Source organism: Culicoides brevitarsis, chromosome 3, assembly GCF_036172545.1.
Source record: "Culicoides brevitarsis isolate CSIRO-B50_1 chromosome 3, AGI_CSIRO_Cbre_v1, whole genome shotgun sequence".
Taxonomy (NCBI): Eukaryota; Metazoa; Arthropoda; class Insecta; order Diptera; family Ceratopogonidae; genus Culicoides; species Culicoides brevitarsis.
The window spans coordinates 9,161,194-9,187,676 of record NC_087087.1 but is presented as its reverse complement, the minus strand read 5'-3'; the positions used below and the strand labels follow the sequence as shown (position 1 = coordinate 9,187,676).

At 22.0% G+C, this 26,483-nt stretch overlaps 1 protein-coding gene across 5 annotated transcripts in view; it reads right to left on the bottom strand.

The window, feature by feature from the left end:
- The window catches only part of LOC134836157 (sex determination protein fruitless), a 39,314-nt gene extending 14,244 nt beyond the window's left edge, over positions 1–25,070 (bottom strand). For 2 of the 5 annotated variants that reach the window (XM_063851400.1, XM_063851399.1), the window contains exons 1-5: positions 13,441–13,577; positions 4,372–4,513; positions 4,112–4,312; positions 3,014–3,487; positions 2,100–2,279 (exon numbers count right to left, since the gene is read on the bottom strand). In XM_063851400.1, coding sequence (XP_063707470.1) covers positions 2,100–2,279; positions 3,014–3,487; positions 4,112–4,312; positions 4,372–4,497 — 981 coding nt within the window. In that variant the 5' untranslated portion in view covers positions 4,498–4,513; positions 13,441–13,577. Of the gene's footprint in view, positions 1–40; positions 166–864; positions 1,587–2,099; positions 2,280–3,013; positions 3,488–4,111; positions 4,313–4,371; positions 4,514–13,440; positions 13,578–25,016 lie in introns of those variants that run through there. The other 3 variants (XM_063851397.1, XM_063851396.1, XM_063851398.1) reach the window with 3 other exon arrangements.
- Between the last annotated feature and the right edge of the window lie 1,413 nt (positions 25,071–26,483).

Here is a 26,483-nt window from a genome sequence, read left to right as displayed (position 1 = left end):
TATTTTTAATAATATTATTATTTTTGAAAATAATAATCAAGGCAAATTTCTCTTAGAATATTTTTTGCTCGCGAGTACGGTTTGTTTTTTGTTTTTGATGACACAATTTCCTGCGACATATGTATAAAATCTACTTTTTTCTCTAAATACTTCATTAATCCAAACCTTTTTTTGATTTTATCACAAAGAAAAAATTATAATTGTACAAATTTTGCTTAACTAATGTTCAAAAAATATTTTTTTGACAGTTAAATATTTAATTTTTTTAAAATAAATTTAAAATTTTTAATTGGTTTTGACAGAAAATTAAAAAAAAATTAACAAAATTTGTAAAAAAAAAATTATCATAATATTATTTAACGAAAATATTTAATATTAATATTAAAATTAATAATAAAATTATTATAGTTTTAATATTAGTATTTTTTTAAAAATAATATCAAAATATATTTTTAAAATTTTTAAACGAATTAATTTTAATAAAATTTAATATTGCATTTTAAATTATTTTTTTTAAATAATATTAACTTTTTAAAATTAATTTTTAATTAAAAAAATAAAAATTATGATTTTATGATATTTTATGAATTTTAATAGAATTTGAATTATTTCGAAAAATTAATTTTAAAAAATTAAAAAAATTGAACTTCAAAAATTAAATTTATTAAAAAAAATATTTAAAATTAATTTGAATTTATGAAATTAAATTAAATTAATTAATAAAATATTTAAATTTAAATTTAAATAATTTATTGATTAAATTAATTTAACTTAATATTTTAATTTAAAAAAAATAATTTTAAAAATAAAATTTAATATAAAAAAATTAATATTTAACTGTCAAAAAAATTTTATGAACCTGACTCGTAATTTTAAATTTTACGTAAAAAAAATAAAATCCAAAAATAAGAAAAAACGGATCGTTAAGTATTATTTTCATGTTCCGGCGTGTCTGTTGCCGCCTTCGCCTCGCGATCTCTTTGTTCCTTTTCACGACACAATCGATGCGCCTTGCACCGATCATGATGATTGACAATTTCCAGTCTAAAATTCGAATTTCCTTCGACAAAAGACGTCCTAATATCCGGAATCTCATTGCACCATCTGCGACAATGGCAGCAATACATGACATTTTGCACATCATCGAACCTCAACCATTCAAACTGCTCCAACCAATTCGGTCTGAATCGTCCTCCTTTGCGAGTTGTTGCCGGCGCTGCGATATTTTGGGCGAATTGTCGCCGTGGACTCGGTTCTCGAATGACGGAATCTTGTCTTGAAGGCGTCGATGGGGGTCTCATACTCGTTGGCGACGACGACGATGAAAATGTACTGCGAAGGAATTCGGTAGTTGCCTGCGATTGGGACAAAAGGTAGCGTTGCAAGGTGCTTTGATTGGAAACTGACGAAGCGTTCCATGTCGTCGTGGCGGTGGATGATGAACTTGAACAGGCGACGGCAGGATTTTGTTGGAGATGCGACTGTTGCAAGCCAATTAACGGAGGGACTGGAATGGAGGCGACTGGTTGTTGTTGCTGCGGCGGCGGCGGAGTACTTTTGTCCTTCGTGCCCCAAAAGACAGTATTCTGTCAAACAATAATATTTTTTAGGAAATTTTTTGAACAAACGCACATGTAAATGGCGAATTTTGACAACTTATGATAAGATTTTTTCTTTTAACGGTCGATTTCCTCGCACTTCGGCCTCGACTTGATTCCTAATCATTCACATCCTTCCTACTAAAAATTATTTTTTGACAGAATATCGTTCTTTTCTCACGAAATCGGGGGGACAGGAACTTAATTTTATTTTTTTCAGCGGAAAAATCGCAAAGAAGCACCAATCAAACACTAAATTTTCACTAATTATAAGATAAGAAAAATTTGATATGAATGAAAAGCGTCGACATAAAAAAATGCATTTCATTAAATTAAAATTAATAAAAAAAAAATATTAAACAAAAAGGAACCAACGAACCGGTTCAAAGAAAAAACCTAGACCATAATTTGTTCTTTCACAAAAAAATGTTTTTTTAACGAAAAAAATTATAAAAAAAATGATGGAATGACGCGGCGCATGACGAAGAAAAAAAAACTTACCGGTAGCAATTGTGGCGGTATGTCGTGATGGAGTCCAGGCATGTTAAGATCAAGATCGGATTTTAATGGCATGTGATCACGTGATGCATTTGACGCCGGCGATATGCGACGCCCGTCATCCAAATCTGACGCATCCATTTTCGAAGTTGGACTGTGTTTTTGACTGCCGAGAGATGGGGGCTGTTTTTAAAGAAATTTAAAAAAAATAAATTAATTTTTATTTTTTGAAAGGGGATTAAATTTAATTATTTCACTTTTTGTCGTTAAATGAGAATTTTAATGAATTTTTTAATTTTTTATTATTAAAAATTTAATTAATTTGATTAATTTTTTATTTTTTTAAATTATTTTTTTTAAATATTTAATAAAAATATAATAAAAAAAATTATCAAAATTATATTTTTTTAATTTCAAATAATATTTTTTAAAATAATTAATTTTAATTTATTAAATTTAAAAAAATTAATTAATTAAATATAAGTTGATTTTAAAAAAAAATTAATTTTTTTTGAAATATTAAATTAAAAAAAAATAAATAGTTTATTTAAAGAATTCAGTAAATTAATATTAAATTAAAAAAATTAAATTACAAAAAAAATACATTATATTTAAATTTAATCTTAAAATTGAAGAAAAATCCATGCCTGCAATTTATTATTTTTTTAAATTTAATTTAATAAATTTTTTTATTATTTTAATTTTATTAATAAATTTTTTAATTAATTTAATAAAAAATTATAATTAGTTTAATTTATGATTTTTATTTCAACTTGCGATTTTTTTTATTTAAATTTTAATTAAAAAAATAAAAAAAGTTGTCTCTTCTGAGTTTTTCAACAAAATCGGAGAAAAAAATTTGTCAAAAAGTTAAAATCAAATTTAATCGCCCAAAAACGAACAAAAAAATTGCTTACAAATCTCAAACATACCAATCCAGAGTCAGAGCGTCTTTCTTGTGTGCTACCGAACGGCATATTTGGAGTATCACAGACTGACGACGTGCGTGCCTTTTTGTTGGGATACGACGAAAGCGATGCCGACGACGATTGCTGCTCCCGATCCACTGGCGTCGTCGATGATTCCCTGTTTGACCGATCGGAGGCGCTGCGTCGCGATACCAGTCGCTGTTCGCGCTCCTCGTCGCGATCCCGATCGCCGCTTCGGTGCTCACGACTATCGCGGTGCTCCCGATGATGCTGCTGCTGCGATTGCTCCGACTCCTCCTTGATTTCCTTGTCCGTAATTTCGCGGTCCGAGTCGTACGACGACGGTGGCACACTTTGAGTTGAAAATTTTGGCGTTGAATTGTTATTGTTTATGTTGTTATTCTCTATGTCGTTATCCTCTGCCTTGAAGTTCATCGAGTCGTTTTCTGTCAAGCCACGAACCTAAAAATGAGAAAAAAAAATGATTAAAAATTGTTATTTTTTTAAAATTTAAAAAAAAAAAATAATTTAATAAGAAATTTTATTAAAAATTTAAAATTATTTTTTAATTAATTAATTAATTTAATTAATTATTTTTTTTTTTTTTATTATATTAAAAAATATTTATTTGATATTTTTTCAAAAATATTCCATCTGTCAAATATTTAGAAAAAAAAATTTTTTGCATAATTTTTTTTTAAGATTTTTTTTTAATTTTTAAAGTAAAAATTTTTTAATTTTTTTTAAAAGTAAAAAAAATTACAGGAAAATTATTTTTTTTAATAAAATTTTAATTTTTAAATATTTTTGTTTAAAACTTATGCAAAATTTTTCGTTTAACCGTTAATTTTTGCTTAAAAATTATTTTTTATCAAATTTAAATTTTTATGTTCAAACGTCAAAATTTGACAGATGTCAGAATTTTAATAAAACAATTTTTTTGAACATCGAATATTCTAAAAATTAATTTTTTAAGTAAAAATTTACAAAAAAAAACCCAAAATCAGCTCAAAAATTAAATTTAATTAAAAATTTTGACATCTGTCAAATTTCCTGTCAAAAAATAAGGCGTCGCCTTAAAATTACCTGTAAAATCCTTGCTGTATTTAAAAATTTCTGCAATAAACTGTGAGCCACATTCACTTCCCCCTGATACATAAAATCCAGAAGGGCTGCCATCTCGACCGCACCCACGCCTATCATATAAACTATTGGATGGGGAATTTTGTTATTTAAGAAAATCTCTTCGAGATAAGGACTACATGCTGACAATATTGTTTGATGGGCCTAAAAAATAAAAAAAAAATTAATTTCTGCTCAAAAATAAAAAAAAATAAAAATCTTACCTGAAATTTCTTATCGTTACAAACTAAGGTTACATCACATAAAGCTTCATTCTTAAGCAGACGAGACAAACAACCTGTCAAATTTGAGGGATGGTTATTCCAGCGTAAACAAAACTGCTGGTCCATGGTGTTAGCAATGTATCTATAACAGAAAAAATTAAAAAAAATGATTAAATTTTTTGATAAAAAAATTAATTTTTCCTGAAAACCCAGAAATTTTTATTTTCGATTCACAAATGTAACAAGAAAAATCTGTTACATTCGATAATAAAAAGACATAGCGAAAAACTGCCGAAAAGAGGAAGAAATCAACGTTGGTTGGTGGTTGGAACAATTTGAAGTAATAACAAAAAATGTTAATTTTTGGCTTTGAATGGCAATGTGAGCAATATAATATTTAACATTCGCGTTTGGCATACCGCAGATTTTGTATTTCTAATCCTTGCGAATTGTGAAGCTTTAAAGATTAGGCAGGGATGTAACATTTAGAATTTTTTGTTAAAATAAAATTAAATTATTTATAAATTTATTTTATTTTTTTTATATTTAATTTTTATTTCATTAAAAATTTTATTTTATTTTTTTAATTTTTTTTAATAAAATAAATTTTTATTAAATTTAAAATAAAAAAAAATTAAAAAAATAATTTTAATTTTAAGATTTAATTATTTTATTTTTTTTTAATTAAAAAAATAATTTTTTTTTAAATTGAAAAAAAAAAAATAAAAATTTAATTAAAATAAATTAGGGATTTAATCCACATTTAATAAATTTATTTTTTTTTTATTTAAAAAAATTAATTTATTTTAAAATAAATGTTAAAAATATGAATATTTTATTTAGAATTTTTTAAAAGGATTTTTGTTAATTTTAATTACAATTAATTAAAAATGAATTTTTTATTTAAATTAAAATAAATTGTTTTTAAAATAAAAAAAAATATTATTTTTTTTTTGAGTTAAAAATTACTTTTTTTTAAATTAAAATAATCGATTTGAATTTTTTTAAACGTTATAAATTATTAAAAAAAATTAAAAAAATAATTAAAAATTAAATTTTTCTAAAAGAAAATATTTTCTTCAATAACGTTAAAATTTTGAAAGTAGACAACTGTCAAAAATTGCACTTTAAATTAAATTTTAAAGCAAAAATTTTAATTTTTAATCAATTTTTTTTGAAAAAATAGAAAAAAAATTAAAAATTTCACAAAAAAAAATAAATTCTGACACAAGAGCCATAAAATATTCAAAAATTCAACAAAAATTCTCTCGCCATGCTTTTCATATCCGTTCCTGACCGTCACAAAAACCTCTCCAAACCACAACTAATTCCTTCCTTTCTCACACCAAGCTACAACATTCGCACAAACGCCGCGTCACGAAACACAACCAAGTATCGCGGATGCAAAGTAAAAGTTTTGTCATGTTAATATTATTCACATATCCCGTGTCTGTCTCATGTGCACCTTGCAACACGAAGACAAGGCAACATCGCACCACAGACAAACTTTATTAAAACAAATCATGACCATGATCATGTTTGAGGTAATTATTTCAATTGTAAGCATCAAGAAGTCTTGCGTGATGTTTTTAAGCCGTTCTTTTCGGTCTCCTCTAGACATGGAGCAACACATGCCACAACAAGACAAAACTTTTTTTTTTCGAGAATTTTGGGAAGTTGTTTAATTTTATGCATTCGACATGATAAGAATATTTTATTACCATATCAATGAGCTCTCCAAAAAAAATTTTAAATCGACCTTTTGCAGACATAATTAGGAAAAAACTGGCAAAACAACTTCTAATGATCAAGTTATTATTGCTCCGTACGATTATTAATGCATCAGGAAATCAAAAGTTGTAAAAAAGTTGTCGTCTAACAAAAAAAAAACTTATAAATAGCACACATTCGCCTCCTATATGTGACGATAAAAAAAAATAACAAACAACACCGAAAATAGTTAAAAATTTCGAACAGACTGACGAGATAAACACGTATGAGCGTGCAAATATCATCTTGAAACTTGTTCACCTTAGAAGTTGGAAGGAAGATTGACAACGAAAAATCATATTAACATCGAAGTAAAAGTTTAATGATAATATTTTTTTTCGCTTCTTCTTTTTTTATTAGCATTGTTGTTGGAAATTATTACTTTAAAGTATTTAAAACGAGTTTTTTTTATTTCGAATTATTATTTGAATTACTTTTTTTTGTAAAATATTTTTTTTTCGGAAACATCTGCAATTTTTATAAATATTATTTATATATCCATAACAAAAAATGTTAGGGGTGATAATTTTTTAAAGAATTCTTTTAAAAATGGTCGAAAAATAATTAAGAATAATTAAAAATAAAAAAAAAAATTATATAGAAATTTTATATACATAACTTAAAAATAATTTTATATAGAATTATTTTAATTTTAATTTTTTTTAATTTTGTGTTAAGTTTGTTAGGAAATTTTTTACTTTGTTTAATTTTATATTTATTTATTATTTTTTAATATTTTAATCATTTTTTATTAAATCTTTTAATTATTTTTTTTTTTAAAATATATATTTTTAAAAAATTATTTAATATATTTTTTTTATTTTATATTAAATTTATTTCAAAACTTTAAAAAATAAGAAAAAAAAAATAAAATTGTTTAAAAACAATTTAAAATATAAAAAATTAAAAAGAATCAAAATATTATTATATTTTATTTAATATAATTTTATTATTTCTTCATAAAATATATTTGTATTAAACTTTTTATTATTTTTGATAGAATAATATTTATTATATTATATTTTTTTAAAATTAATTTATTTCAAAAATTTATTAAATTTCATTATTTTTAAGTTTTTCTAAAAAAATAAGAAAAATTATTTGAATAAAAATATAAATAAAATTATGTATAAAAAAATCAAAAAATTTCAATATTAATAAATATTTTATAAATTTGTTTTAAACTTCTAAATATCGACTAAATATATGATTCAAAAATTCGTTAAAAAATAAAAAAAATAACAATTCTTATTGTTTTTAAATATTTTTTAGAATTTTTATAATAAAATACATATTAAAAAATTTTTTTATATTTTTAATTTTTTTTGGTTAAGGTGAATATTTCAAGAAATTTTTTTCACCATTTAAAATATTTTTTTTTGTCAAAAGTAAATATTTTGATTCTGTTTTTGTTTAAAAATTTAAAAAAATATAATTTTTTCTTACATTTTATAATTTAAAAATTAATAAAAAAAATTATAATTAATTTAATTTATTTTTTTTATTATTTTAATTAATTTTAATTAATTAATTAATATTTTATACTTTTTCATCAAATTTTTTTTATTAAAAATTTTAAATTTTAGAAAATAAACTTTTAAATAAAATTTAAAAACCCCTACTATAAAACTCTCGATATATGATGAAAAAAAAATTTGGTGCGGAATTTTTCAAATAAACGAATAATAATATCCATAACAAGACGACTGTTTAACATAGAATTTATAATTATGACTCTTTGGCGATGAAAATGAAGATGAAGTTTGAATTGCCATTTTTTTGGTGCTAAACGAGAGTGAGATGTGTAACATTCGAATGTATCTTTTGTATTTGCGTCTGTATCGTATAAAAATAAAAATGTATAACAAACTAACTAACAAATAAAAGTTTTATTATAAGAAAAAAAAACGCACACTGAACTCAAATTTTTATATTAGATTTGTAAAAATTTTTAAATTGATGTATAAAAATATATATGTTAAAAAAACATATATGTTGAGCAAAAGTAATATTAATAATAATGTAATAATAATAATAATAATGTCCTAATTTATTTTGTGAACATAAATTAATTTATGATCAACCTTGTTTATATTATTATTTATTAATTTTAGTAATTTATTTATAAATAAATTCGCGACACAACATATTTTTTGGATGCTTGCGCGTTCAGGCAGCAACATATCTCAAAGTAAAAATTTTTCTCTGCACTCGTAATATTAACAAGTCATTTGTCACTCTTTTTTCATTCTCCTTTACATTCTGTAATAAATATACATTAGTACAACATCTATCTCATCTATTTTCCATACAAACACGCACATCACGAATATATATGTTGCCGGCTTAAAAAAGCCGAAAAATGAAATAGACCGTTTTTTTTTTGCTGTGTGTGTACTCGCAAATTTTTTTTCTTCTGTAAATTAAAGTGTGTGACGCGCTGACTCACACTGCCGAATTTTTTTTTTGTTGTTGTTGCTGTTAGAAAAATGTGTGTGGTACTAATCATGTGCTTCGTTGTTCGTGTAATGTACCGAGAATCGTTAATAAAATAAATATGTTGTAGATTTTTTTTTTCGTTTGTGTATGTTTATTTATACAAACAATTGTGTCCTAAATTCGCGATTTTTTTCAAACAAATTTTAATGATTTTATTGTATGTGACTTAAGTTAACGTTCGTACATCTATCGACACTTGTAGATTGAATTACATCACGATTCCGAAAAATTTTGGTCATCAGAATTTTTTTTTTTTTTTTTTGATGAATTTTGTAACATTCTCGCATCAAATTTGTATGCGTGTGAGAGTGCTTTTAAGGTCGACCTTCAAATTTTTGCACATTTTTCCGTTTCGTTAGTTTGTTTCAAATGATTGTTTTTTTATTATACATATATAAAGTTTTAAAGCAACTGGTTTTCTTGTATCTTTTGAAGAAATAACACATGCAACATTTTTTTTTTAATACGGAAATGAACATCCAGTTCTTTATTACAAACATATATCATGTTATATTAAAAAACATAATTATATGTTATATAATAATAATTTATTAAATTATCAAATTTAACATATATATTTTTAATAATATTTATTTAATAAAAAATATATATTGCAAAAGTATCAAAAAATAAAAAATAATAATAACACGTAAAATTTCCACACACACGAATAAAATATCAAGGTCGTCGCATATGTACACAAGTGTGTGCAACAGTTATATATATTATCAATATATATAATAAAAAAATAAAAAAAAAAAAAAACAAAGAGGATTGCATATATTATATTATTATAATAAAAATATATAACAAGAAGGAAAAAGAACGAAAACAAGAAAAAAGAAGATTCTGTATAAATAAATTTTTTATATAATAAAAATTCAAGTTCGAATTTACAGTAAACATTTTTTTTCTGTGTTCTATAGTTTTGCATAATATTTCTATATATGATACAACAGAGTTATTTTTTTTTTGTTATCAATGCGACTCTTGTTGCATAACGCAAATAAAATATATATTTTTAAACTTTTCTTATCATTTTTACGTAAAATTCGTGTTTTTATAAATAGATAAGTATAAATCTAGTATGTACGAATTTATTTATGGATTAACGTGATAATTAATTTAATTTTTTTTAAAGAAAAAATCCTTTAAAGGATTATAAGGGTGTACAATTAATATAATAAATTAAATTAAAGCAATTAAAAAAATATATTTTTTAAAGAAAATCAATAAATTGATTTAAATCAATTTAAATAATATTTCAAAAAAATATATATTTTATTTTTTATATAACTTTTATTCTAATTTTATATATTATTATATATTTTATATATTATTATATATTTTATATATAAAATATTATTTTGATTTTTTTTTTATTTAAAAATTTTAAAATTAGAATAAAATTAGAATAAATGTTATCTAAAAAATATTAAATATATATATTTTTTTAATTTTATTTAAATTAATAACTTTATTTAATAATAATTTTAAATTAATTTAAATTAAAAAAAATTAGTATTTTTTATAAAAATTTATTTTGACTTAACAATTAATTAATATCAATAATTTAATATTATTAATTTTAATTATTTATTTAATTGAATAATAATTATATTAAAAAAATAAAAAATTCAATAATAACATTTAATATTATTTTTTTAAAATTTTTTAATAATAATTTAATGATAAAATAAAATATTAATTGAATTAATAAAATTTAAAAACAATTATTTTTATAATATTTTTTTTTTGATTTAATAAGTTAATAAATATAATTCAATTTAAAAATACTCAATATAATTTTTCATTTAAATTTTTATTTTTTATTAAAATTAAATTTTTCAATAATATTATTCAATTTTTTTCATTTATTTAAATTAAATATGATTTTAAAAATTTATATATTTTTATAGTTAAAAAAATATTTAGAAAGCATTCGCTAAAAATTATCAATTATTTGTTTCTTTATTATTTTTTATTTAATTTTTCTATCATTGCATTACATACAAAATTTTATCTTACAAGATAAGATTAGAAAATCCTTATTATTTTTTTTTTGAAACATTGTATTTAAAAAAAATCCAAAAGGAGACGCCCGGTAATTGATAACAGCATTTTTCGCTTATTATATACACAATAAAATACAAATTATACAATTTTCGACGTAACTACAGAAAAAAATTGTATTTCAATGTCAAAAAAATGACAGAATATTGCCTAAAAACTTACAAATACTAACAAACACAAAAATTTTTCGGTGATAACGACGTTGCAAAATTTGTTGTGCTATGCATACATCACATGTGATGTTCTATCTTTATAATAGTAATCCACGTAATATATATCATGTACCTATATTATATACGATAATTATTTTTTTTTATCAAAATTACGTTAAATTTCGTGTATGGAGGTCGATTAGATACAGTTTCTGTAATGATAGTTAAATATTTTGGCAAAAATTGTCTATGTGTCGAGATAAAGCTGACGATGGAGAAGAAGAAGAAGAAGTAGAAGGAGAAGAAGTATAATAAATTTGCAAAATTTGTATATATTTATTTTTATTCCATTCTACGAGAAAAGACGACAGTCTTCTATGCATACTCGCATACACAGACATAAATACGCGAAAAAAAAATGTGTGCGAGTGACATACGGCTGATTGTTGTTGTTTTTATTGCCAAAAAATATATAGGACACAACATCATGCGTTGTTATTATTATTTTTTTTTGCGCTGGTTAAGCAGTAAGTAGTAACGCTCGTACAGCCCCGTATGTCTGTGCTGTACGTGTATAATACATACGTGAGTTACTATAACTAGTTCTATACGTTTTTTGGGGAGCTATGTAGATGATGGCAATTCATTGTCAGTTCAGTGTATAACTTTTTTTTTTGATTCTGTTAGATGCGATGCTTAGGTATAGAAGTAACATCGTAAATTTATATTTTTTTTTATTTTGGGTACCTAAACATATTTATTTAGTTCGAGTTCAGAGTTATTTTTTTGCCGATCTTCATCTTCTTCAACGTTGGTCTATTCGGCGATTTTTTTTCTAATTTGCAAATATAAAAAAAGGGAATATTAATGACATGTAGAGGCATAAGATCTTCTGGGAAGGCCTGCTGTTCCTTTTTATTTTATGCTTTTTATGTCTTTTGTTTGAGACAAAAATTTGAAACAAGGAAGTTTTTTGTTTTATTTTATGGAAGATGCAATTTTGTGTCATGAATTGGATGGGAAACTAAATTTGTTTCAATTTAAAAGGTTCAACAAGTAAATCTATGAGAAAATATTTTGACAGTTAAAAAAATGACAAATTTTACTTTAATTTTATTTTTTGGTTTGAATTTAAACGACAAAAAAATATTTAACAAAAATTATTTATGTTTATTATTAATTAATTAATTATTATTAATTATTTGAAATAATTCGTAAAAAATTTTATTCACAGAACATTATGAATTTTAAATAATATTTATTTTTTAAAAATATTTAAAATTTAATTTTGTAAAATAATTCTTTATTCTTTTTTTTTTAATTTAAAAATATTTGAAAAAAATATTTTTTATAATTTTTTTTTTTCAAATATTTAAAAAAATTAATTTTTTATATTTTAGAAAAAAATTTCAACATCATAAAAAAATATTTTAATAAAATTAATAAAAAAAAATATTTATTGAAAAAATTTTGTACAGGAATTATTTTTTTCTAAAAATATTTAAATTTGTCTTTAAATATAATTATATTTTATAATTTAAAATATATTTTAAAAAAATATTTAACAAATAATTTAAATTTTATTTTATTTTATTTAAAATGTTTTAATAAAGTTATTTTTACCGCATTTCGAAGAAAAAAAAATCGGTAATTTTAAAAAATTGAGTGATTTTAATTAAAAATTTAAAAAATTAATTAATTATTTTATTAATTTATTTTTTTATTTTATTAAAATAAAAATTTAATTAAAATATTCAAGAATTTAAATTTTTGAAAAAAAATAAAAATATTTTTGTAAAAACTATTCGAAATGTCTAAAACATTTTGAATTTTGATATTTATTTAAATGTTTTGATACAAGTTTTCTTTCAGCTATCAAAATATTAGCAATTCAAACAAAAATATAAATTTTGTACAAAAATCATTTTTTTGTGATATTTTATTAAAAATTGTAATTTTTTGCTCAAAAATTATTTTAACTTTATTCTTAAAATTTCCATGACAATTTATTGTTAATTAACAATAAATTCAATATTTAAACTTTTTTACACAAATTTTAATTTTTTATCAAAAAAAACAATTTTACTTAATTTTTCTTAATTTTTTTTACAAGAATGACCGAAAATTGCAACAACACTTCATGGAACTACCCTTCACTTCAAAAACCCAGTCAAAGGGAGGACGAAGACGACACATCATCATCACATATCACATCAGCACCATTCACACATGAATATAATTTTTAATATTCCGTGAGCTTTTTTTTTTCGTGTGTCTCTTCTTCTATTTAGTATATTTATTATTATTAAGTTAATTTATTGCAAAAATTATACATTCAAATCACATACACGCCCATAAAATCGCCAAAATATCCGTACAGAGCTAGCAACTAACTAGCACGATATAAAATTGTTACAACAACCACGGACCAACTTTTTAACTTCTGGTTTAGTTATAATTTTTTTTTTGTATTTTTGGGCTATGCCGAACCGTAGGTACGAACGTGTACGAGCAAAAATATAATAATAATGAATTTTATGTTTTAAATTTTTGTCGTATATTTTGTTGCTTTTACCTTGAAACCGTTTTAGCCAATAATGTCTGTATGTAAAGGCATACCAAGGTTATCCTTTTTTTAATTTTTTTGCACTATTCTTTGATTTAATTATTTTTTGTGTGTTTGCCGTTTATATATATATTTATTTTGTATTGTTGTCTTGTTTATTATTATTATGAAGTAATTTGTAATTTTTACACGTGCATTCTTGGATTTTTTTATTCTTATTTGGACGAATTTCTTTATTTTTTTGTGCGTTATTTTTTTATTAAATTTATTTTTTTATTATATATATTTTTTATTATAATTAATAAGGTACACTTTTCATTATATTCTTTGTCTTCAATTGGTAAATATTATTTTTTTTATTTATTTCACAAAAAAAAATTAATTAATTAAAAAAAAAAATTACTAAAAAATGCAAGTGATGTAATGTGTCGTAAAAATTTAAATCAAAAAAAAAAAATAGAAGGAAATTAAATGGCAAATATTTTATAACACTACAAAGTATGTATAATATAATAATAAAAAAAAATAGTTTATTTAATCAACAGCGCGCGAATATTGTTGGTGTTGTGAATTCTATGTGCGAATCTATTGAACTGACTCAAAAACGAATTGAAATGGTTAAGAAAAGCAACGCGAAAAAAAAAGATATCTGTTTAACATTTTATTTAAAAAAATATTCCTAATAACAGTACAATCATCATCATCTAATAATGTATGTGTGTGTTGTGCTCCATGCCCGGCACGTATCTCTATGGTGTAAGTGGTATTTGTAACTAACGACGAACACACTTTTTTTGCGGTTGTAGTTGTATGTAACTATTGCGAATTTATGCGTTTCCATGTGTGTTTGCAGTTTTTTTTATTATTTTCGCTCGTATCGTTTCGCGAATACATACAAAGCGGCACACGAACGAACGACGCGTTTACTACGAATAAATAAATAAAGCAAAAAAAGAAAGAACGAAGATGCTTGTACGTGTGTATGTGAAAAGGTACCGGTGATTTTTGCTGTTACTCTCTTAATATTATTATTATTATTTTTTATGTTATTTTAGATTTTTTACAAAAAAAAAAAAAAATTATAAAAAAATTTCACAACTCGTTGAATCCTTTAATTTTGTGAAAATAATATTTTATTTATACAAGGTGTCAAAATTACGTCAAAACATATATTTTCCGCTTTTCTTAATAATAATATTAATAAATAATAATTTTTTTATTATTTTTTAAGTAATAATTAATTTAAGATTTATTCAGTTGTTAATTAATTAAAATTTACTTGTTTTAATTTTTTTTACAAAAAACTAGAAAATCAAGCACAGCATAACAGCAAGATAAACATATAAGATTAGGGGATTGTTGATTTTATTAATAATAAATAAATTAATAAAAAAAATAAAAGTTACTAGAAGTTACCATAAATAACAAAAAAAAAACGCAACACGGAAGTCGACAGCTTTCCGCATCATCTTGTGCATCTTCTTCTTTTTCTCTTATTCGAATGTTGTCTTTTTCGATATAAGACGCATTTTAATTTTTTTTTTGTGTGTTAAAACACGTTTTTCATGTCTGTTTATTGATTTATAAATTAATTAATTTTTTTTTAATTTATATTGATTTTTTTAACACTTAAAAAAATTTTAAGTTAAAAATTTAAATTTAATTTAATTAATAATAATAATTAAATAATTATTTTTAAAATATTTAAAAAATTTAAAAAAAATTTTTAAATTTTATTTAAAAAAAATATTTATTTTTTTTATTTTTTTTTTGTTTTTTTTTTTTTTTTTTTGCTTTTTATGAATTTTTTTAATATGAAAATTTTTTTTTAATAAATAAATAAAAAAAATAAAATTGAATATTGAATTCATTTATTAATTAATTATATTTTTTAATTCATTAAAATTAAATAATTTTTTAATTCAAATATTTTTTATGAATTTTAATTTTTTTTTTATAATTTCAAAAATAATTATTTTTTTTTTATTTTATTAATAAAAATAATTAATAAATTTAATTTCAATTAAAAATATAATTAATTTTAATTAATTTATTTTATTAAAAAAATTAAAAAAAAAAAAATTAATTTTTAAAATATCATGTCAAAAAATTTTCCGTATCTAAACAAACAAAAAATTTGGTAAAAAAACAAGCAATGCGCGAAAATTATTTATTTATGTGGAATTTATATTCATTTTAAACAAATTTAAAACTTCGCAAAGTACATTTATATTACATGATAATAAATACAATAATAATAACAATAATGTTGATGATGAGATTTACTTTGTTTTTATCTTTTCTTTTCTTTTTTTGGTGTCAGAAAGTCATTCGTTTGCAAAAAAAGAGCAAAATTTTGTTGTTTTTTTTTTTGGTAAATTCACTCACAAAAATAACGCGAATTATGTATTCAATAGTAACTGTTTATTTTATTTTTTTATATCGAATCGTACGTTATGCCTTTTCTTTATTATTATTTGTTGTGTTTTTTTTTTTGCGAAAGCATATTTACATTTATCACATCAGAAAGAAAAGAGATGAAAAAAAAAACAACCAAAGAAAGTTAAAGAGATAAAAATAAAAGAATAATAGTTTGCCCTTCCAAATATAAAAATTTATATTTATGAATTTTTATTATATTTCTTTCACTTTTTTTTTGTTTTTTTTTTCGTTGTGTAAATAGTATAGAAGTTACTCAGTCACACTTTTTCTTTTAACATTTCTTATATTTTATATTATTTATTAAAAAGTTATCTTCTTTTCGCATTTTTTTTATATAAATGAATATCATCTTACACATATGTTACTACCGTATATATAATATATCGCTTTAGGCTCCATCCTAAAAATAATCGTCACTTAATATATGTTTATGTATATTTAAGATATTGTTTATAAGTTTAGCGAATTTATTTAGGTTGACTGATTATCATAAAAAAGATTAGAAATTTTTGTGTTTTTTTTTATATAAGTTTGTTTCTATTTTTGTGAATAATAAAAAATATCAGGCCCTACGTCAGGAGAGAAATTTTGAAAAATTGGAGCTGTCACTTTTGTTGATGTAATTTAAATTTTTTATTTGAATTTTGTTAAAAATTTATTTTAAATTTTTTTTTTGATATTTATTAATTTTAATAATTTTTAAATATTTTTTTTTAATAAATTTATGTTAATTTTTAATAATTTTTTAAATTATTACCAAATTTATTTTTTAAAAATTAATTTTTGAATTATATAAAAAAATATTTTATTAAAAGTTATTATTTTATTAAAAATATTTTTTTTTTTATTTTAAAAAATTTATTTAAAAAATTATAAAAAAAAAGTTTAATATTTATTAATTTTTTTTAAATTAAATTAAAAAAAAATTAAATAATTTTTTATTAAATACACAAAAAAAATAAATATTAAAAAATTCTAACACCTGTAATAATTTTTTTTTTATATAAAAAAAATTCTATAAAATTATTCGGTTCGTTAGTTTGTAACGTGCAATTTTTTTTCTTGTATCATCTTTAATTAAATTGACCTTAATTTTTTGCAATTTACGTGCTCGCGTCACTCTACATATATTTTGGACATCAATTTAGACAATATCTAAAGAGAAACTAATTTCAATTAAATTTAAAGTTGCTCTCTTCTAATGAAGACATACACATTTATTTACTGTGTCGTTGTCCCTAATTGCTCTATATATATTTTTTTTCCTACGAAAATTTATCGAAACACATTCATCAATGCGAGTGAAAAACGATTAAATTAAATTTAAATAACTTTTTAATAAACTCATCCTTTTTTAATTTATTTACACAAAACAAATCGACAACATATTTTATTTAATTTTTTATATATATTTAAAACACAAAAAAATATATATAAATTTTATCTCTGTGTAAATATATTTGTACAGATGGCGAGTAACAAAAACAATTAAACGTCATTTTATTTACGTTCAACTAAACTTTTTTTTCCAATCATTAATTATTCCTTATTCATATATGTTGTACATCGTGTATATTGACACATCATGTACAATAAAATATATAAAAAAAAACATATTGAATAAATCAAGCAATATATTTATATTACAAAAACATTACAAATAGTTTTTACCGCAGTATATCCTGCTCGTGTTTTTTTGTCATGAATTTATGAATTTTATTGGTCAGTCAATTCAATTTCAATTCTGTAACTAATTGCCACCGAAAAATTGATTTTCATGCCACAAAAGTTGTATCAATTTGTTACTAAGGTAAATGCTATAGAGGAAAATATTTGATTTAATGAAAAATTTTTATTTTTTTATTTAGCATTATTGGTAAGTTTTCATATATTTTTTTCTTTTAAATTGATTTTCGAATTAAAAATATAAATAACTTTAAAATTTTGAAGAAAATTTCAGATTATTTTGATAAACTTGTAAAAATTTACCGATATTGAATTAGCAAAAATGCGATTTTCAAATTTTTATCGGTTATTTATGAAAATATTATTCAAGAATAATTCAGCTATTTAAATATTTTTTATCTTTTAAATTAATCATTTTTAATAATTTTTAATAAAAATTTTTAGTTTTTCAGATATTTAAAGTTTGAATTAGCGAAAATTGATTTTTAAATTTTATCGGTTCAAAATCGGTTTAACGGTTAAAATTTTTATTTTAAATAAAAAATGTTGCATATTATTAAAAATCCTAAAATGATTCAATTTCAGAATCATTCAGTAAATAATAACCGTTAAACCGATTATGAACCGATAAAATTTGAAAATTGATATTTCGCTAATTCAAACACTAAATATCTTTAATTTTTCATTAAAAATTGTTAAAAATAATTAATTTTGTAATTTCTCAAAAAATAAAAAAATATTTAAATAGCTAAATTGTTCTTAAATTACATTTTGAAAAAAAACCGATAAAAATTTGAAAATCGCTTTTACGCTAATTCAACAATTTTTAGAAAAATTTGTTTATTTTAAGTCAAGAAACATTTTAAATTATTACATTTGCCTCAACATAACAGTTGCTGCTGATGATGATGCTGATCTAAAGTAGGGATTTTAAAGTAATGTTAAGTTCTTTAAAAAACTGGAAGAAAGAAAACGCACGGTACTTGATCCCACAACAACATAATAATATTAATACTTAACATGCCCACTCTCTCTGCAGCATTTCGAAGATTCTTGCAAAATAATAAGATATATATTAAAAAGCATGTTACCGCTATACGACACACACACACATACGCCGAGAGACGAAAGAGAAAAAGAGATTTTTTAACAGTTGATTGATTATTGTAAACAACATCACTTCTTTTCACAATAATAAATTCGCATTCGCAAGTGAAGCGAACGAACGGGTGAAAAACGGGAAAATTTGCTGAACAAGTCGTCGTAGTCGTCGTTGCTCAGGCAACATAACAGTATGGCAAGGTAGCGAAGAAGCAGTAAGAATGTAACTGGTTACATTAAATTGTAATAAAATACCAAAGTCTATGTCTCTCTCTATGCTGCATGGCATATTTTTGCCTCACTTGAAAATTGGAAGGAAAAAACGGCACATAGACCATCATCATAATTAATTTGTAATGATTACCTTGCCATATATGCGAGCATAAACGGCGCGATGCGATGCGATGGACGATAGTTGTGCTGATGTGTGTTTGTTGTAGATGCGGAATAAACCCATAAGTATGATAAGTTGATGGTACTTTGTGGGCTTTTATTGTGGGTCATGTACGGCGTGTGAGTGTGTGCATCATCTATAAAAGGTGTTTATCATGATTAGTTGGCCAATAGCTGTTCATTCGCAGTGTTTTTTTTTTCGTCGTTCCCTTGTGTGGCATTGCAGCTGTTAGAGAGGAATGTTTCTTTTTTGCAACTAAAATTGCTGTTTAAGGGTCCGTTTTTTAATATTTTTTTAAAATTTTTGTAAAATTTCAGTTAGAAGTTCATCGATTTTCCATTTTTAGCAATTTTAAATTTATTTTTGCTAAAAAATTAAAGTTAATAAAAATTCATGATTTTTAAAATATGGCAATACAGGGTTGCCAAAATTATAAAAAAATTTTGTGTTTTACAAAATTAAGCAACTTTTAGTTTTTTTTTATTTAATTTTCATTTTCATTAAAACATTCACATTTTTGGTTCAAAAGATGAAAAATTTCTTTTAATTTTTGTATAATTAAAAAAATTATTTATGTTTAAAGGTTCAGGGTTGCCAAAAATCTCAATTACGATCTTTAAGTTAAATTGGTTTACCAAATTTTACATTTTAATAAAGTTTTATTTAGAAAAACTCAAAAAAAAAGTTAATTTTTTTATAAAGTTTTCATTAAAATAAGGTAAAAAATTATTTCAGGGTTGCCAAAAAATTTTTTTTCATGAACAATTTTCAGGCAAATTATTGCATGAATTTTTTTTAATTAAATTAATGAAATTTCTTTTAAAATTTAATAAACGGAATAAGTTTAAAATAAAATTAATTTAAAAAAATTTCAGGGTTGCCAAATATTTTCTTTTAATAAATAATTTTTAAGCAAATAAATGTTTAACATTATTCTTTGAACTAAATTTATTTTATTTTTTTTAATTTTCTTAAAATTTTGACAAAAAGGTATAAAAATAATTTTTAAAAATTATTCCAGGGCTGCCAAATATTTTAATTAAATAAATATTTCTGGCGATTTATTCCTTTAAAATTTTTCTTTGAACTGAAAAAAACATGAAAAAATAATTTTTCTTAAAATTTGACAAAAAAAAAGTGAAAAAAATAATTTTTTAAATTTTTTTCAGGGTTGCCAAATTGCAGTATCTGAACTAGTTTTCTGCTTCACACGAACGTTTCTTTAGTAAAAAATTACGAATCTATTCGTAACAAAATCAAACGCACTCATTTGACATCTTTGACACGTGTCTCTGCAAAAAGTTTCCATGCCTCGAGTCATAAATTCCCCACAGTGATCAGAACTCGGTAAAAGTGGATGCACCGTAAAAACAGTAAATTCAAAAAAAAAAGAAAGAAATGTAATTTAAAGATTATATCATAAACTTATATGAATGTAATTTCAGCTTGCTTGCTAAGCTTACAAGTAGCAGCATCGGCATCGAATTACAATCACTGTAAAAAGCGCATTTGTACATAAATGCATAGGTATTAATAATACACTTGTTATTCGAGCCTCATCTCAAAACGTCTATTGAATCGCTATCATCATGAAAAAATTTTTTCATTTAGGATGAAATACTGCTTAAACCATAAAACAACAAAATCTGGTTTTATTTTACTTCAGAAAAGCTAAATATTGTTAACATAAACATTATTATTAATAATAATAATATTAATTTGCTAACTTGGTGCCTTTTACACTCTTTTTTTTACAACCAGTTGATCGTTTTTTTTGTGCGGCAACTTTCTAGATTTTATTCGGATTTTATTTTATTACTTTCAGGTAAAATTCAATCCAATCTCTGTGTTTATTTACGTATTTCTAACGTACACTCGTTTTATCTAATTATAATATAATGCCATCAAAAGCAACGCAAGGTACTTGTAAATATGTTGAATCTGATCTCCTCAATTTACCTATAATTGCATTTTATTACATACCTACACAAAACATATATACGGAAGAAAGTGTATAGAACACGTGAATTGTGAAAAGTTGATGTTTCGCAATGTAAAAATATTCACGTGAAATATTTTTTTTTAGAGAAATCATAAAATTTAAAATAATAAAAAAATGAAATCGAAAGTTTAAATTTTTTAAATTAATTTTAAAAATTAATAAAAATAAATTTTTATTTTAATTAATTAAATTTTATTTTTTTTATTATTAAATTTTTTTGTTATTTTTTAATTTTTTAATATTTTTTTTATTTTATTTATTTTTTTAATTTTAAATAAAATAAAAAAGTTTGATATCTTGAAGCAAAAGGCAAAATTTTCATAAAATTTATATTTTTTTTTTAAATAATTTTTTATTAATTAAATCGATTTTTTTAATTTTTAAAATCATATAAAAGTCCAGATATTGGTTAAAAAAAAAATTAGAAAAATTAATTTTAAAAACGTTTTGAAATTTAATTTAAAAAATTTTCAAGTTCAGCTAATGTTTGTTTAAATTTTGTGACAATATCTTATTTTTTTTAATTCTTTTAATAAATAAATAAATTTATTTTTTAAAAAAATTATTTTATATTTTAATTAAATAAATTATTAAATAATTGTTAAAATAATATTTAATTTAATTAAATAATTTAATTTAATAATTAAAAAAAAATATTTTAACTATAAAAAATGCTTTTAAAAAATAGTATTAAGGAAAAAATATTTTTATTAAATTTAATTTATTTTTTTTTAATTTTTAAAATTAAAATAAATTAATTTTTTAATTAATTTTTTATAATAAAAATATTTTTTCTTAATATAATTTTTTCAAAAGCAATTTTTTAATTAATTTAAATTTATTTTTTTTTAAATATTAAAAAAAAATACTTTGCGAAACACAAACTTTTCACAATTCATGTAAGGAGATTGAAATTCAAAGGCATTCTCAAAGAGAAATGATAATAATATGATTATAACCTGATTTTGCAAATAAAATCTAACTGAATCTATAATTTAAATTGAGCTGTGGAAACCTACAGCAGGACAGCAAAGACGTATATACGAACAATTTTACAGTAAAAATGTAATCAAATGATGAAAAATTTACAGGTTTATTACTGTAACTCGCTTGCTCATTTGATTGAAGTACGCATAAAAACTTTTTTTTTATTTTTTTGCTGCAATTTTTCTGACCTGATCCGCTATTCTTTAATTTCTCAAGCGAATTAACAGGACGCTGCTTGCAACAATGTTGCATCGCGATAAAAAGCCTCCAAAAAGCAATAAAACTAGATTCGCCGTGTCGTAAAATGTGAACTGTGAAGAGTCTTCAACGGCGAAAAAAAAGACGAATTTGTTACAACCTACGAGAATTCCATTGAACCATATAAATTTAGAAAAAAAAACACACATAAATATTTTTGTTGTATACTATCTTCCCTAATCTTTTTTTTTCGCGTTGCTCGTTTGTTGCTCTCTATGCTCGCGAGCGCGGCAACTACATCAACACCTCGTAGACACAGCTACACGAAACACATTATATTGACCTTAATTTTGGTTTACTTTGTTGTCGCTGTTTTTATTTACACCGAAAATGCCGCGATGTGCAAAAAAAAAGCAAATCAAAGCGAGCAACAAGACACGAATGATATCGAAAGGAGTGCCGGCTTAGGTTTTTTTTGTCTTAGTTTTGATTTTTTTTTGCGAAATCGCGATCAACTTCCGCATCGAATGGCGTTCGATATTGCATGTCACGTGTTGATTTGTATGTAAAAATTATTCGAGACTTGGTTTTTTTATTTTTTTGCACAAAAAAAGAATTAAATTGAAGATGTTGAAAGAAGATTCTCTTCTGGAAGATTTGTTTTGAAGAAAAAAAAAAAAAATAAGGAATCAACAAGTAGTTGTTTTATAAGTCAAAAAATTTACTTTTGAATTTTTTTTAGAAAAAAATGTTATTTAATAGAAATTTTTTAAAAAGTTTTTTTCCTGTTCAAAATTGAAAAAAATAATAGAAATTGAATTTTCAATGCAATGCAATTATTATTTTACAAGACAAAAAATTTAAATTGATTTTTCTTAAAAAAAAAAATCTGAATTAATTTAATTTTCAAACATATTTTTGTGTCTTAAATTTAATATTTTAATTCTAATTTTAAATCAAATAAATTAAAATAAACTGAATTAAAAAAAAAAATTATTGAAAAAATATTGTTATAAAAATTTATTTTTTTTAATTAAACTTTACCTTTTTTAATTAAATTTTATTTTTTTTAATTAAATTTTATTTTTTTTTAATTGAATTTTATTAATTTTAATTTATAAAATTAATTGAAAATAATTTTAAAAAAAATTAAATAGTACCTAATTTTATGACAAACTTTAGGTAGTTTAGTAGAATTTTTCAGTCGATTTTTTTTTTAAATTTTTATACCAAGTTTTTTTTTTAATTTTATTTAACCAAAATAATATTTTTTTTAATTTTTTAATTTTACCATATAATAAAATTATATTTAAATAGCATATATTTTTTTATTATTTTTTTTAATATTTATCAATATTTGATAATAATAATATAATATTAAATATAATATTATAACAATAATATTAAATAATTTTTTTATAACATTAAAAAAGTAATATTTCACATTTTTTTAATTAATTTTTAATAATTTTTTTTTTTTTTTAAATTTTATTAAAAATTATAAAAATGCACATAGTTTGCGCTGAAAATCTAATTAAAAAAATTATTTTATTTTAATTTTTTAAAAATTTATTTGATCATTAAAAAAAATATTTTTTTATATTTTATAAAATTTTTAAAAAATATTAAAATAATTCATTTAAAATTTTTGATGAATTTTATTTTTAATTTTTTTCACCAAAATTCAATATAAATGAACTTGACAATTTTTTTGAAAAACAAAAAATTAGAGTCATTGCAGACGAAATTCATCCGTTAAATCTCTTTCTACAATCACTAAATATTTTACTCATTTCCATATAATTTGCAAACGAAAAAAAAATCTATTTCCATCCAAATTACCATCAAAAACCGATGATTTCTCTCTCATTAACGCGCTAATTACACAGAAGTGGCTTTAATTTGCATGTCATGTACTCGCAATTTCGGCAAAATTCCAAGGACACGTGTAATTTGCCAACATTTACTTGCCTAACGACACATGTTGTAATTTTATTTAAATGAGTTCACATGAGTGCCTAAAAATTTACTTCCTCTGTGTTCGATTTTTTGAGGGCATCATGCAAATTACATCGCGCTTCACTTTCGTTGTCAACAAATGAACGTGCTCCGCAGTTAAACCAATTAATCTAAACCAAGCTTTGTTGTCACGTTACAAATTTACGTAAAAAAAAAATTAGAATTATTTTTGGGTTCGTGAGTGACTCCGGCGATGAGTGACCGAGTGTGTGTTTTTGTGATTAAATAACACGCCAATTTTCTAACTATTTAGAGGCCATTCACCTCACACCACACAACAATTCGCATCTTTTTTTGTTCTACATACGAGTCGAGCGCTCACCGAACGGCAAATTATCAAAACAAAAAGCGCCGTACGAGCGACGTCGATGTAACGCTATGTAACTCATCGCATGGAATGCGTGCGACTGAACGGTACACGGGCGAATTTTGTGACATTACATCGGCGATTGAGTGAACTGACAATCTAATTTGTATTGGTTAGGTAAAGGTTTTCTTCGCTTTTCTTCTTCTTTTTCACTCGCGCGCGCGATTTGCACTCACACACTCTCAGCCTACCCGCATATGAGAGTGACACTTGTAATTGACGGATGAGCAAAATATTTCTTGAAATTGCACTTTTTCGCACTTTTCCGGCTTTTTCGGCACTTTTCGCTATGCTTTTGACGTTCGCGCGGATTTATCGGGATTTTTGGCGGTAATTTTGGGAGAAACCGGCGCCCAATTACCTCGCAAAACTAATTAAAAAGGACTCACCTTTTGCAAATTTGCCATTTGTACGAATTTTACAATGAATGTCAGACGTATGAATGACTATTATTATTGTTATTTGAGTGTTACTTGAACGTCGTACATGTAAAAAGAGTTGTAACGAGGCGCGATGAATATATTCGCGGAATTCATTAAAAACCGTTGGAGCGAAAGAGAGGGGCAGTGTACGAACGTTAGATTACATGCGGAGTGTACGTACGGCGGATTTTTGTAGAGATACTCTTTTCTTTGTAGACTTTTTTCTCGGTCTTTCTTTGCGGAGAAGAGGTTGCGTATTTGTGTGGATGTTTCAAAAGTTACAGTTGAACTTGAAATTTTTTAAGATTTTTGTTAAATTTGAAGGTTTTTAGTTGATTTTTGATGGATATAAGCTTAAATTTTAATTTTTTATTCTTTTTGAGGCAATTAGTTAAAAATTTTGCTCAAAAAATTGGTCAAGGAAAAAATTTCTTAAAAAATAATAAGTTTAAAAAAATTTTTTTAATGAATTTGTGAAATTTGCCAAAGAAAAATATTACAATAATTCAAGAAAAATATTTTTTATCAGTCTCTTGATAAATTTTTGACCCATTTTCCATTTTTTGACAAAAAAATTTAAATATTTGACCAATTTCGATGGGGAGCAAATTTTTAATTCATAAGAAATTTTTTAAAAAATTTTAAAAATAAAATTAATTTTTTAGAGAAAAAATTAAAAAAAATAATATTTTTAAAAATTAATTTATAAATTTTCAATTGAGAAATTTAATTTATAAATTTTCGCTAATAAAAGCGATTTTCACAAATATTAGATTTTTTAACAATTATTTATTTTGGAATATTATGTATATTAAAATTAAAATTAAAAAAATAAAATAAAATAAGTTTTCTTTTAGTATAAAAAAAAATTATTCAAATTAAATAACTTAAATTATTTTTTAAATAATTAAACATAATTAAAATATTTTTATCCTTCTTTTCTTATAATTAAAAATTTTGATATTTTTAAAACTTTTTAAAAATTTTTATTTAAATCAAGTTTTATCAATTTTAAGAAATTTTTTATTTTTGAAAAAAAATACTGTAGGTAAATTTAGTAAAATTTATCTTTAAAATTTATTTTTTTTTTAATTTAAAAATATTTATTTTAAATGTATTTTAATTAATTATTATAATTATAAATATTTTTTTAAAAAATGTATTAATTTGTTTATAATTTTTATTTATTTTTTCTTTTTTTTTTATTTTATAAAACTAAAATAAATAAAAATTACGAATTATAAATAAAATTGTTATTATTATTTATTTTAATTTAATAATTTAATTATTTGAAAAATCAATTCAATTTTTCTTTTAAGTTTGCTTCCATACAAAATTAACTTTTTTTAAAATTTTCATTTAAAAAACAAAATAATTTTAAAGTTTTTCGTCTTTTTCAGATTCACATTCAATAAATATTGATTTTTTTTTTGG